The sequence below is a fragment of the Panthera uncia genome, chromosome F1, assembly GCF_023721935.1.
Source record: "Panthera uncia isolate 11264 chromosome F1, Puncia_PCG_1.0, whole genome shotgun sequence".
NCBI lineage: Eukaryota > Metazoa > Chordata > Mammalia > Carnivora > Felidae > Panthera > Panthera uncia.
The window spans coordinates 67,614,876-67,627,931 of record NC_064813.1 but is presented as its reverse complement, the minus strand read 5'-3'; the positions used below and the strand labels follow the sequence as shown (position 1 = coordinate 67,627,931).

Below are 13,056 nucleotides of genomic sequence, written 5' to 3'. Positions count from 1 at the left end.
CCTTAGGGGCCATGCTCCTTCTTCTTTCTTCTGGGACCATTTAGAAGGAATCAAACCAATAACCATACTGATTTCAATACGTTCATTCATGTAAGAGATATTCATGAAACCCTACCATGTACCAGGCACAGTGCTACAGCACCTGCTCTCAAACACCCTAGTCCTCTGGAGGAGATGGACATTTAACAACAATCACAGCAGTGGATGCAGAATCACAACAGGAGAGAAGAGCACAGATGGAGAGCGGCCTAGTCCTAGAACCTGGCCTTGGACCACACTAAGGAGGGAGCCCGGCCCAGGGAAGCGTTCCCTCACATTGCCCTGTGTTGGATAAAGCTAACCCTCTTCTCCATAATCTTGTGTCCCTTGTGCTCCCAACACCTTCCTGCCCCCTACCCAACCCCTTGAGAGAAGCAAGGAAAGGTTCATGTAATTTCTGCATCATTTTCCTCCTTCCAAAATCCTACCACAAATATCGTGTCCAAGGATCCTCCTCACGATCGCTAACTGACCCCAACACCCAAGGCTGGACCACTCTCCTGTTCTCCACAACACCCTGTGCTTACTTCTGTTGAAACAAATATGACACCATGTGGGTATTTCTGTTGCTCAGGTTCTCCCCTGACAAAGACTTTGTCTCTCATCTCTGTACCCTCAGCATCCAGCACATGTCTCAGGGAAAAACCTTTGGAGTAACCCTTGATTTCTCATTTCCAACCTTCAAATGTTTGCAGAGTCTGACTACCCCGCACCACCAGCATGCCTTTCACCTTAGTGCATCTTTCACCTCATCTTTCAAATGGGCTAAGGCTGCACTTCCAACATGATCACCATGAGCTACATGTGACCATTGGCCACAGGAGCAGTGATTGCCAGCATGAGGCCTGCTGGATTTCAAAGGCTTAGGGAAAAAAAAGAAAAGAATGAAAAATATCTCAATAACTTCTGTCGAGGTGATACTTTTTTTGTTGTATTGGGTTTTCAAAATTCATTGTTAAAATTAATTTCCTCTTTATTTTCACCTTTTTAAATGTGACCACAGGTAAACTTAAAATCACACCCTTGGCCCACAATGTATTCCTACTGGCCAGCACTACTCCAGAGAATCACTTCTCACTGTTCTCCTTGCTTCCTCTCTGATCTGACCCCTACAGTTCCTTCTCCACAAAGGCAGCCAGAATGAACCTTTTGAAGTGTAAATGAAATCATCTCACTCCCTTGCTCAAAACTACCCAGTGGCTCCTTAGCACACTTAAGATCCCAAGTCCACACTACGGTCTGTGGGCCCTGCTCCCTGCTTCCGGCCAGCACACACCACATGCCACTCCTCATCCCAGTTCCTGCACATTGCCTTTCGTGCTGGCTTTTGAGCAGATCGAGCATGTGTCCACCTCAGGGCCTTGGCCTCCCTGTACCAGGAGCTCTTGGCCCAGATATTTTCAGGCTGCTCCCCTTCCTTTCTGGGATATCTGCCCAAATGCACTCCTATCAAGCCAGCATACCCCTCCTTCTCTTTCCACCCCAACCTTATTTCCTTCTTTAGCTTTCTTCATATCCCTTATCACTACCTACCACTGTATCGTATGGTGTACTTTTATTTTTTTGTCTATTTGTTTGTTTTATATCCCTCTCCAATAGAACACAAACCCCAGGTGGACAGGGTTTTGTGTCTTTGGTCTCTGGCTAGATATTCAGTGAATATTTGTTGAATGAATGAACAAATGAACAAACAGATAAGGGCGTCTCAAGGGTCCAAATGAGGTCTGTCAGAATCACAGGGACGAGGTGTGATCCAGTTTGGAGACCGTGAGCATGGAAAGAAAGAAAGTGCACACTGTTAAGAACTTTTCAAGAATACATTTATTAATTCTCATCTCACTATGTGAGGCTGGGCTTTGGTGATTAGAAGGAAAGGTCTTCTTGGGGACGTTGCTGGAGAAAAGCCCCTCAGAGCTTTCTACTCTTTGTGGATATTGACATGGGCGGTCCGTAGCACGCGAGACACCAGGACTACAAATTCATCAAAGGTGACCTGTCCATCTTTATCAGCATCCAGATCTTGGAATATCTTGTCAATGGTAGCTTGATCTTTGGTATTCTAGAAGGGAACATCAGAGACAGTAAGCTCAGACTCTTCCTCCTCTTTCTCTGGGCCACTCATCCCTCAGAGCTCAGCTCAGGGGGTCCAGAGACATTAATTCATTCACCAAAACTGTGTTGGAGAATCCAACGTAACAAAATAGAAGATGGAGGGAAGCAGCTGCCGTGAGCCAACATAGAGCCACACAGGTCCCAACCTGGAAGGTGTCTGTAGCTCACTAATCCCCACAGGTAAGGAAACAATCCCAGAAAGAGAGGTGAATAGAACCTGAGGTGACAGAGTGAGTTATGGGGAGAGGGAGGTGGATCCCCTGTCCCACAGCCCAAGAGAGCATCCTCAGCCAACTCCACCCCTTCAGTGGGCAAGTTTGGATGAGAAGAGTATCACCTACCTCGAGGGAGTTTTTAAGTTCCCTTGTGATCAGCTGCTTCAGCTCACCCTTGGAAAGGGTGTCAGGATCCCCCACCCGGCTTGAGTACCGGTGGAAGACATTAATGATCCCCTCCAAGTGTTCTTCCAGCTTAGTCATCTTCCCAACCTTCAGGAAACAAGAGAGGTCTAAGGCAATTCCTCTCCCACCCCACCTCACATCCCTCTCTGCTCTCTTTCTGGTTTAGACTAGGGATGACTTTCCCCTCACCTGCTTTGTGTTGTCTCTGCTCTGTTTGATCTGTGGAATTTTTCATTTGTAGATAGGCTAGCAGAGGGGGGCACATATAATGCCATCTAAAGTCTAAGAGAATCAGCCAGTTGCATAGCTCCTCAAGAGTATAACTCAGAGGGAGGTGTTCATCCAAGCACACCTGGGAAGGGTTTGGGGGTTGGCCGAGCTGTTCCCTTTCCCCAGGGGATGGCACTTTGGCCACAGGTCTCTTACAGACATTCACCAGCCCCTTCTGCCTTCACCATCTCTAAGTTCGGAAACTGAGTCTACCTAGCACAGCAAGGCCTGGTCTCTTTGGGTCCAAAATGCAGTCAGCCCAGAGGGGCTCTGGCAGGCAAAAGGCTGTGGCTTCCAACAGCATGCAGTCACTACCCTGTGAGTCCCTTGAAGGACAGCCAAGGACCGGACACTTACCCTTCAACGTGCAGGAGAGTAGAAATGTAGCAAGCAGACGGCACTGGTGAGGAGTACAGAGCCGGGGAGGTTTTTATAAGGCACTCCAGCCCTCACCTTCAACCTCAAGTGAAGAAATCTCTCTGATTCATCTTGAGGCAATTACTAGACAAGGCTTTGTTGCTCAACAGAAGCTTCAAGCCTGTGGCTTTGACTGCAACACCAACAGCCCAGATTGCTCCCGTGGCAGAAGCCCCTCCTGCCCAGACTGACACAGAACCCTCACTCCAATCCCACCCACCCACAGGGCCTCAGCTTTGGTATCCAGCCTTCAGGTTCAGCTCTATCACCTGCTTCCTAGTCAAAGTCCATGGGAACATGTTTTGCTGCCTGGATGGTACCTGATTGGAAAGGGAAGGACTGGGGAGAGGTGTTTGCTGAGTTCCTATTACAACAAAAACAATAATGGTAATAAAAAACAATCAAGTGAACATGTAGTCCTGGAGCAGAGAAAGGGCACTGGCTTAAAACTAAGGGAATCTTAATACAGTATGGAACTTAGTTAATAATAATGTATCAATAAAGGTTCATCAATTGTTACAAATGTATCATAGTATTATAAGATATTAATCACAGGGAACTGTGTGTAGGTATTTGAAAACTGTCTACAGTATCTTCTCAATTTTTCCATAAATAAAAAACTGTTCTTAAAAACTTAAGTCTCTATGTTTTAAAAAGTAAGCACATTTTGGTCATTCCAGATACTGCTTTATCCAAGTCCTCACCCATTCTGCAGATGAAGAAAATGAGTTTAGAGAGGGGAGGTGTCAAACCCAAATTTGTCTGCTTTCAAAACCTTTGTCATTGATGTGATTTTTCCCCTAAATCAGAGTATGATTTTTTGTTATAAAAATATGATACATTCTCATACTTTTGGTAAAAATATAATTTGGGGTAGATTTACACAATCTTAAATACAAGGCCCTGATCTTTTTCTTCCAGTTTTTTGCCTAATACAGTCAAATTTTTTCTGAAAATTTATTTATTTATTTATTTATTTATTTTAAAAGTTTTTTAAGTTTATTTAGAGACAGAGAGAGAGAAAGAGAACAAGTGAGGGAGGGGTACGGAGAAGGAAAGACAGAATTCCAAGCAGTCTCCACATCATCAGCGCAGAGCCTGATGTAGGGCTCCAGCTCACCAACCATGAGATCATGACCTGAGCCGAGAACAAGAGTCAGAGGCTTAACCAACTGCACCACCCAGGTGCCCCAAAATTTATTTATCTATTTTAAGAGAGAGCACAAGTGGGGGAGGAACAGAGAAAGAGAGAGAAAGAATCCCAAGCAGGCTCTGCACTGTCAGCACAAAACCCCATGAACAGCAAGATCGTGACCTGAGCTGAAAAGAGTCAGACACTTAACCCACTGATCCACCCAGGTACCCCAACAGTCAATTCTTGATTAGCTCTTTCAAAAATTCTTTCCTCCCTGCACCCCACCCCCACCCCCAAATCACTGTGTGGAAAGTGCCAAGCTGGATTCAGGGACAGAGGAGCACAATTTCTGTGGCTGCTCTCCTGGACTTTGGAAACAAGTGGGTTCAGACACCTTCCTAAATAATAACACAGGGAGTTCACTGCAGATGGGGCCAAGGGTGGGAGGTGGTTGAGGAGTCTGGGGCAGTGTGGCAGTTGTTAAGAGCCAGTCACTCCAAGATTAGAGACCCAGATTCCACACTGGGATGGGCTGCTTTGCAGGCCACAATGGGAAGCTATGGAAAGGTGTTGGGGAACAGCTCTGTGTGAGCTCTTGACTTCTGTGGGCCTGTGTCTTCATTTGCATAACCATCTCACTGCCTCTTCCATTGCCAGAGTTGTTACAAGATTCAACTAGGGAAATGTGTGAGAAAGTGCTTCAAAAGTGTAAAGTGTGATCTTTACATTTGTTTTCCCTTGTACCTACCTAACTTGGATGTGGATCATCCAGTGCAATCCAGCCTTCTGAGGGCCCAGCCACTGGGGCTGTGGGAAGGACAAAGAGACCCAACAGCAGTCTGCACTCCAGCCCCACTCCAAGGAAGCCTCCCTACCACCTGCCTAAGCACAGGCCCAGATCTGTGCCACCAGCAATGCCTGAGGGAAGGCAAGGGAGTCAACACACAGTAGGCACTTGGCACAGTTCTTGGCATGTAGAATAATTCACCTGTCTTACCTTCCTCCATCCTCCCACCTGGGCCCCAGTGAAAAGGTAGTATTAACCCCAAGGGGAAAAGACCAAGCCCCTGTTATGTTTCCTCTGGCTCTGTGGTAAGTGTCCTGGTGCTGGCTTTGGGGCCCCAGGGGCCCCCCAAGACTGTGTCTGACTTGGCCAACTCAACAGGAACTCCTCAAGGGCAGGACTGAACAGGAAGGCTGATGCTCAGGGCAGCCAAGGAGGATGAACAACATGGAAACTATTCTGTGCATAGTTTGAGGCAGATGATAATACGATTGTACAAACATGTTGTCATACATCTGTCCGACCCCATAGAATGTACACAGAATGAACCCTAAGGTCAACTATGCACTTTAGTTAATAATAATGTGTCACCCGTTGGCTCCTCAATTGTAAGAAATCTAACACAAATGCAAGATGTTAACTGGAGGAACTGGAGGAGGAGGGGGTTGAGAGAGTGTATGGGAACTCTGCACTTCCTGCTCAACTTTGCTGTAAACATAAAACTTCCCCTAAAAAGTTGAGTCTATTAATTTTTTACAAATACTGCTTCATCTAGAGTCACTTATGTACAAAAAGCAATAGCATAATACACAGGAAATAAACTTTTCAAAAAAAATATTAGGCCAGATTGATACAAACTCACTTTTGCAACTCCCTCTGTAAAGTCAGTCAAAATGCTTTGACAATGTTGGAAAACCTAGCACAATGGGAGAAAATTTTAACTAATAGTGAAAACATGAATTTGAACTCTTTGACCTACACTCGAAGTGCTCTGATGGAAACATCCTGTAAAACACATCATGACAATTTCAAATTTTGTGATATAAAGAAACAGTGAATCAACCTGGTAAATCTGAGGAAAGTGTGTATGGGGGTTTCTTATAATATACTTGCAATTTTTCTGTGAATTTAGAATTATGAAAATAAATTATACAAAATTAAAATGATATCAAAACTTAAAACTACCCAAATGGCTCTTGTAGTCACACCCAAGAAGTTGGAAGAAGCACACCCAGAGCTTAAGGTGGGGTGACCAGAAGGAGCAGGATGGCAGTCACCAAGCTGGGTTTGGAGCCCAAGTCAGCCCAGAGACTGGCTTTGGGTAGAAGTAATAAATGGAAGTGCCTTGCCCTCATGAGGCACTTTCCATGCGGCTACCATCTCTGAGAGGGGAAATGAACTCCAGAGCACCTGGATGGCCCAGTTGGTTGAGCATCTGACTCTTGGGTTTGGCTCAAGTCATGATCCCAAGGTCATGGGATCAAGCCCCACATCAGGCTCTGTGCTGAGCGTGGAGCCTGCTTGGGATTCTCCCTCTCTCTCCCTCTCTCCCTCTCTCCCTCTCTCCCTCTCTCCCTCTCAAAAATTAAAAATAACAAAAATAAAGGGTGGGGATGGGGCGAGACACTGGGCCTAAAGAGATTCCATCTCTGGAGATGGGAGAGAGCCTCACATGGGCTCCATCCCCTGAGCGATGGCAAGGAAAGAAGGGAACCTGGCAAACACTTCCCTCACCTTGGCATCTGCTAGCCACTGGCTGGGCAGGCAAGGGGGAATCAGGGGAGGAGGGAGTCAGAGTCAGGGCAGTCTCCCTGGTAAGACGGGGACAGAGGCAAGAGTGCCAGAGAAGCAGAAGCATTGCTTATTTTTTGTTTTTAATTTGAAATTATTTTTATTAAACAACATTTTTCCTTACACTTCTACTTTGGGTATTTGTCTCTTCATACTTTTGCACAGCTGTCTATTGGATATCAGGAGTGGGGCTTGCAAATTTTTAATTTTAATTGAAGTGTATCTGTCATATACCATTTCAGATGTACAACACAGTGATCCCAAAATTCTATACATTACTCGGTGTTCAACACAGTCAGCATAGTTACCATCTATGACCATATGACATTGTTACAATATTAGTGACAACATTCCCTATGCTGTACTTTTCATTCCTGTGACTTATCTTTTTTTATTTTTTTAATGTTTACTTATTTTTTAGAGAAAGAGAGAGACAGAGCATGAGTGGGGGAGGCGCAGGGAGAGAGGGAGACACAGAATCCGAAGCAGGCTCCAGGCTCTGAGCTGTCAACAGAGAGCCTGACATGGGGCTCAAACTGACGAACTGTGAGATCATGACCTGAGCCGAAGTTGGACACTTAACCAACTGAGCCACCCAAGGGCCCAGACTTATTTATTTTATAACTGGAAGTTTGTACCTCTTATTTCCCTTATTTCCCCCACCCCACCCCCACCCCCACTCTAGTAACACCAGTTTCTTCTCTGTATTTATAAGACTGTTTTTGTTTGTTCACTTGCTTTGTTTTTTAGATTTCACATACAAGTGAAATCTTGTGGTATTTGTCTTTGACTTATTTCATTTGGCCTAAGACCCTCTAGGTCCATCACTGTTGTCACAAATGGCAAGATTTCATTCTTTTTTATAGCTGAATAATATTCATTGTAAATATATATCACATCTTGTTATTAATATCCATTCATCTATCACTAGAAACTTAGGTTGCTTCTATATTTGCCTATTGTAAATAATACTGCAATAAACATAGGGTGGCATATATCTTTTCAAATTAGTGTTTTCGTTGTTGTTTGAACAAGTAAGTTTCCAGATTTATCCTGTTTTGACAAGCAGAATGTCAACGTAGAGAAGATATTTTACATCGATGGGGGAAGGCGGCTAAGGAGAGGGAGACTTCTCCCTAAGTGGTCCTAAGATGCAAAGCTAATCACTGGGTCAATTTTCAAAAAGAATCCCCAGGTTTTCAGGAAGTGAGACACCAATACCTCCATACCTTGCCCCATCTTCTTGTCACAATCTCCAAAATTAGCAGTTAGAAAGAGGTATCAGGTTGGACAAGGATGACCACAGCCAAAGTATCAAAGGAGAAAGAGAGGTTATCAAAGCCTCCAAAATGCAGTCTCTTTAAGTCTGGTGACCACAGACTCCCCTGCATGCTTTGTGTTAGCCCGGTTACCATGGCAACATGAACTGAAAGGAGCAGAGCTCCAGGGCCCCTCATGGCCCCACTGAGGCGTGGATATGGGCCCGGGCCACCACTGCAGTACCAGGCTCCTCCCTAAAACTACACTACTGGCTTCAGCAGCCACACCTTACAGCCCTGAGAATCTGCTGTACAGGGACAACCGAGTGAGACCCCAGCTTCCTGTCCCCTCAGCATGTGGAAGCAGAGCTGTTCCAACAATGGAATAAGGATACCCCTAGGATGTTTGGACTTTCAAGGGTAGGGGAAGCCACAAGAGAAGAAACTAGACAGGAGCTGGAGACACATGTGGTTGTATTTTTATCCTGAAGGTTGGATTATGTCACAATTGTAATTTGGGATCCAATTCAGCTTACTCAGCATCACAGTTTCCTTGCTCCTCCAGAATTCAATGGCTTATGTTGGGACAAGGTTGTGATCCTGGTAGGAAATCAAGTAATGGAGTCTACCTAAGGTCCATTCTGCCTTTCTTTTTTTTTTTTTTTCTTTTTCAGGTGAAATTAGTTCTATTTTTTACACCTTTACTAAGTTATACTTGATACCCCCAAAACTGCACATGCTTAATGTGTAAAGTTTGATGAGGTCAGATATATGCACACACCCATGACACCATGACCACAATCAAGGTAAGAGACATATCTATCACCTCCAAAAGTTTCCTTGACTCTCTTTGTTTTTTGGGTGTTTGGGTTTTTGTTTTGTTTTGGGTTTGTTTTTTGTTTTTGTTTTTGTTTTTGTTTTTTTTGGTTTTCATGGTAAAACACTTAACATTAGATCTACCCTCTTAAGAAATGTTCAAGTACACAATGCCCTGTAGTTAACTGTGGGCCAGCAGGTGTCTAGAGATTCTTTATCTTGGGTAACTATAACTTGACATCCATTGAACAACAATGGCACTGCTTCCTTCAAGGACACCGCTCAAAGCAGATGAGGCTGCTGGAAGAGCTCCTCCTGGATGCTTACTTTTATTTGGTTTTCTTTCCCTTTCTTTGCTATTACATTCCACATCATTTTGAGACATACAAAAGAATATATGAACCATCTAAGTTCATTAAAAAAAAAAAAACAAAATAAAACACAAGCACCTGTGAATCTATAGGATGCTTTTAGTCCTCTGGACAAGCATCTATTGACTGGCAAAATATTCCAGAAAGCAGAGGAGGGAAATAAAGAATTGTTGTTTTGCTACAGAAGTTAATTATCTGAGAGCCCAAGATGAGCTAGCAAGAGTGGTCAGGTGTGCTTCAAACGTGATTTTTTAGGGGCGCCTGGGTGGTTCAGTTGGTTAAGCATCTGACTTCAGCTCAGGTCATCATCTCACGGTTTGTGGATTTGAGCCCCACGTCAGGCTCTGTGCTGACTGCTCAGAGCCTGGAGCCTGCTCCAGATTCTGTGTCTCCCACTCTCTCTCTGCCCCTCCCTCACTCACACTCTTTTTCTCTCTCTCTCAAAAATAAATACACATTTTTTAAAAACATTTAAGAGTTATTTTTTAGTTTCTGCATCTTAGACCAAATTTCTTAAGCTGCTGAATCTCTTCCTGGAGAAGAGAGGGGCTGTCCCACAGTGCCTGGGTGGGGTGGGCGGGACTGCCAGGAATGAAGCCACCTTGTGACTCCGAGTAAATCCCCAGGGCAGGTGTTGGGGCCAGTGAGGTGCCAGGAAGAAGTGTAGTTGACAGGTCTTGACATTACTGCCCCAGGAGCAGGAGTTCTAGACAGGATTGGGGACAAGGCTGAAAACTGTAAGAGTGGCAGACATCAGAGAAAAGGAGAAATGAAAGAGGTCATAAGTCACCTCACAGGACCTTCATGGGCTTCATGTGGAGAAAGCCTAATGGGGCACAAGGCAGGCTGGACCAGGCCCAGTCATGGTGGGGCCAACTTTTCACAAAGTACTCAGCACTGAGGGATTCCAGTTTACCGAAGTCCCTGAGGCTAATCCCAGAAGGGGAGGAGAAGACTCTGGTCCGTTGCAAGAGGGAAAAGAGGAGAGACACACTTCATGTAAGAAAGTGGCTAAGGCTCCTGCTCAGGCCAGGGCACCAAGCTGGGGCTTGCATTCCACTCAGAAGATCAATCCAGTTGGAACGTCTAAAGCTCTGAAGGTCCAAGAAGGAGCTGTTTATGAGACAACCTCTAAGGGCCTTGAAAAAACAAAAACAACCACCCTTTCACTTTACCTGTGGGGAAGGTGGCCATTTTCTGGTGCCATGAGCCCATTCTTTCTTTAGCATTCCAGAGACTAAAGCTCATGTGCACAGAAGATGAGTGTGTGGAGCTCCCCCTCACACAAGGAGTAAGCTTAGTTAATATGAGGACCTACTCCTGCACCCAGCTGCAGAAACAAACACTAGGGGAAGGTGATGAAAACTCAGGTCACATGGCCACCCCAAAGGAAGTCAGTGGAGGTGTCCACTCCCCCAGCCTGTATCCTACTGCAAAGAACAAGGAAAAGAAAAAAGGTTTCCTTAGCAGGGATCAAGGGGCATCTCTTCCCAGCCTGTGAGAGCCCCAGAACTGGGGAAGTCCATAACCCTGCGGATGAGATGGTGTAGGTGAAGACTTGCACCGTGTGTGAGTCCCAGTCACCATACTCCTAGCTCAAAGCCTGTGCCAGGAGTCATTCAGGCCCTCCCCAGGCAGCTGGACCCATCAGAGACTCCTCCAGACTGAGTGGGAGCCCAGACAGGGCAGGTGTTGGGGGTTGTATGTAAATACAAGCAATTGCTGCCCTGCAGGAGATGGCAGGAAACCTTGCAGAGTTCCTTGGGGTCCCCAGGAGAATACACCCTCACTATGAACTGGTTTTCAGTAAGGCACACCATTTTTTAAGCTTATTTTTTTTAGTAGTCTCTACACCCAATGTGGGGCTCAAACTCACAACCTTGAGATCAAGAGTCGCATGCTATTCCAACTGAGCCATCCAGGAACCCCAAGGCACTCCATTTCTTGCTCTTAGGGAACAGATTTTGGAAGGAACTGGTTATTCTCTTAAAAGGGCCACATAACACTTTAAATTGATGAATTCTGTGGTTATGTGAACAATATGTCAATAAAACTGCTTTTTGTGGGGCGCCTGGGTGGCTCAGTCAGTTAAGCTTCCGACTTCAGCTCAGGTCGTGATCTCACAGTCCGTGAGTTCGAGCCCCACGTCAGGCTCTGTGCTGACAGCTCAGAGCCTGGAGCCTGTTTCAGATTCTGTGTCTCCCTCTCCCTCTGACGCTCCCCCATTCATGCTCTGTCTCTCTCTGTCTCAAAAATAAATAAACGTTCAAAAAATGTTTTTTTTTAAACTGCTTTTTGGCTTTGGGTTTGGGTTACAACAAGACTGCAAAGACATTTTATGACAAGGAGGATTCAAAACAGACCCTCTATTAGCAGATATAAGCAGATGCTTGACCAGCTGGGAATTTTTTTTATGAGAAAATTGCAGCACATTTTTTCAGAATAGGCAAGGCAAAGAGCTATCTTGAAGCAGTTTTCTTTTGCTCTGTTGGGCAATGGTGTTGGGATGCCTGGCCTCTAACCTCCAGTGCACACTTAGTTAGCCAGCAGTGTCTTTGGTCAATTTGGGGTAGGGAGTGGAATCTCCTGGAGATATGAGGCAAGACATATGGGGTAAGATATTTACCCCATCCAGATCCTAAGGCTGGAAAAGTTTCCTGAAGTCAAATTACCATGAGGGAAAGGGAGAGAGGAATGCCAGGGACAAAGGAGACACAGGGACAGTAAGAGCTGCTGAAGGAAACTCTTCCAAACTTCCTGTGTGCTTTGGGTAACAATGCTGAATCATCAGAATAGGAACAGAATTTGTTTGCCAGCAAAGAGCACCACCAAGCCTGGGCTTTATAGAGGGTTTCCCAGAAGGGTGATAAAGAAATATCATCTATGGAATTGTGCAAACTGACCTACACCAGCTCTTAAAGCAAAAAGAGGCAACCTCAAAAGAGGCTGCTGCTGTCTGTCCACCAGTCATGAGGGCAGAATTGATCCCAGAGCCCCATGGGTCTGAGTGAGCACTTGGTTCAAAAAGGAGATGCCAGGCATCCTCCTAAAAGGGGATGTGGGAGGGGTTTCTGGGTGGCTTGGTCAGTTAAGCCTCCAATTCTCGATTTCAATGATCTCACAGCTTGTGGGATTGAGCCTTGCATAAGGCTCTGTGCTGTCAGTGTGGAGCCTGCTTAGGATTCTCTCCCTCTCATTTGGTCTCTGCCCCTCCTTGCTAGCTCTGTCTCTCCCTCTCAAAATAGCCAAATAAACATTTTTTTTTATAAAGGGGGGTTGTGGGAGCATGAGCAACTAAGTGGGAAAATTAAAAATACACCACTGTCATTGATTCATCAAGTCATACCTGTGGCAGTTCCTTGGAAGACTCCCACCTGTCTCATGGGTCAATTGACTCCCCTGGAATTGGAGCCAACAGCTTTTTTAGACAGTAGCTGCAATTGTGTCAAAAGTTTGGTTTATGGAGATGAATGTGACATTGACTATCAAATGTCTGTGCTGGGGTGGGCTGAGATTAAAGGAGTCCTACAAGATACCTTCAAACCCTTGGACAGCACAGAGTGCTTGGCAAAATACTCTGGAGGAAAAAGAAGACAAGCAAAGCATTTTCTGAATTTGTTGAAAAGTTAATTCTCTGTGAGACCCAGGTTAGATAACAGAA

The 13,056-nt window shown here is 45.2% G+C and overlaps 1 protein-coding gene across 1 annotated transcript; it reads right to left on the bottom strand.

Annotated features, from left to right (window-relative positions):
- Positions 1–1,842: 1,842 nt before the first annotated feature.
- LOC125925778 (protein S100-A12-like) lies at positions 1,843–3,285 on the bottom strand. Its single transcript, XM_049635034.1, has 3 exons — positions 3,180–3,285; positions 2,493–2,639; positions 1,843–2,098 (listed from the first exon to the last, which is right to left on the bottom strand). The coding sequence occupies exons 2-3, from the start codon at positions 2,628–2,630 to the stop codon at positions 1,958–1,960; spliced, it is 279 nt and encodes a 92-aa protein (XP_049490991.1). The 5' UTR covers positions 2,631–2,639; positions 3,180–3,285; the 3' UTR covers positions 1,843–1,957.
- Between the last annotated feature and the right edge of the window lie 9,771 nt (positions 3,286–13,056).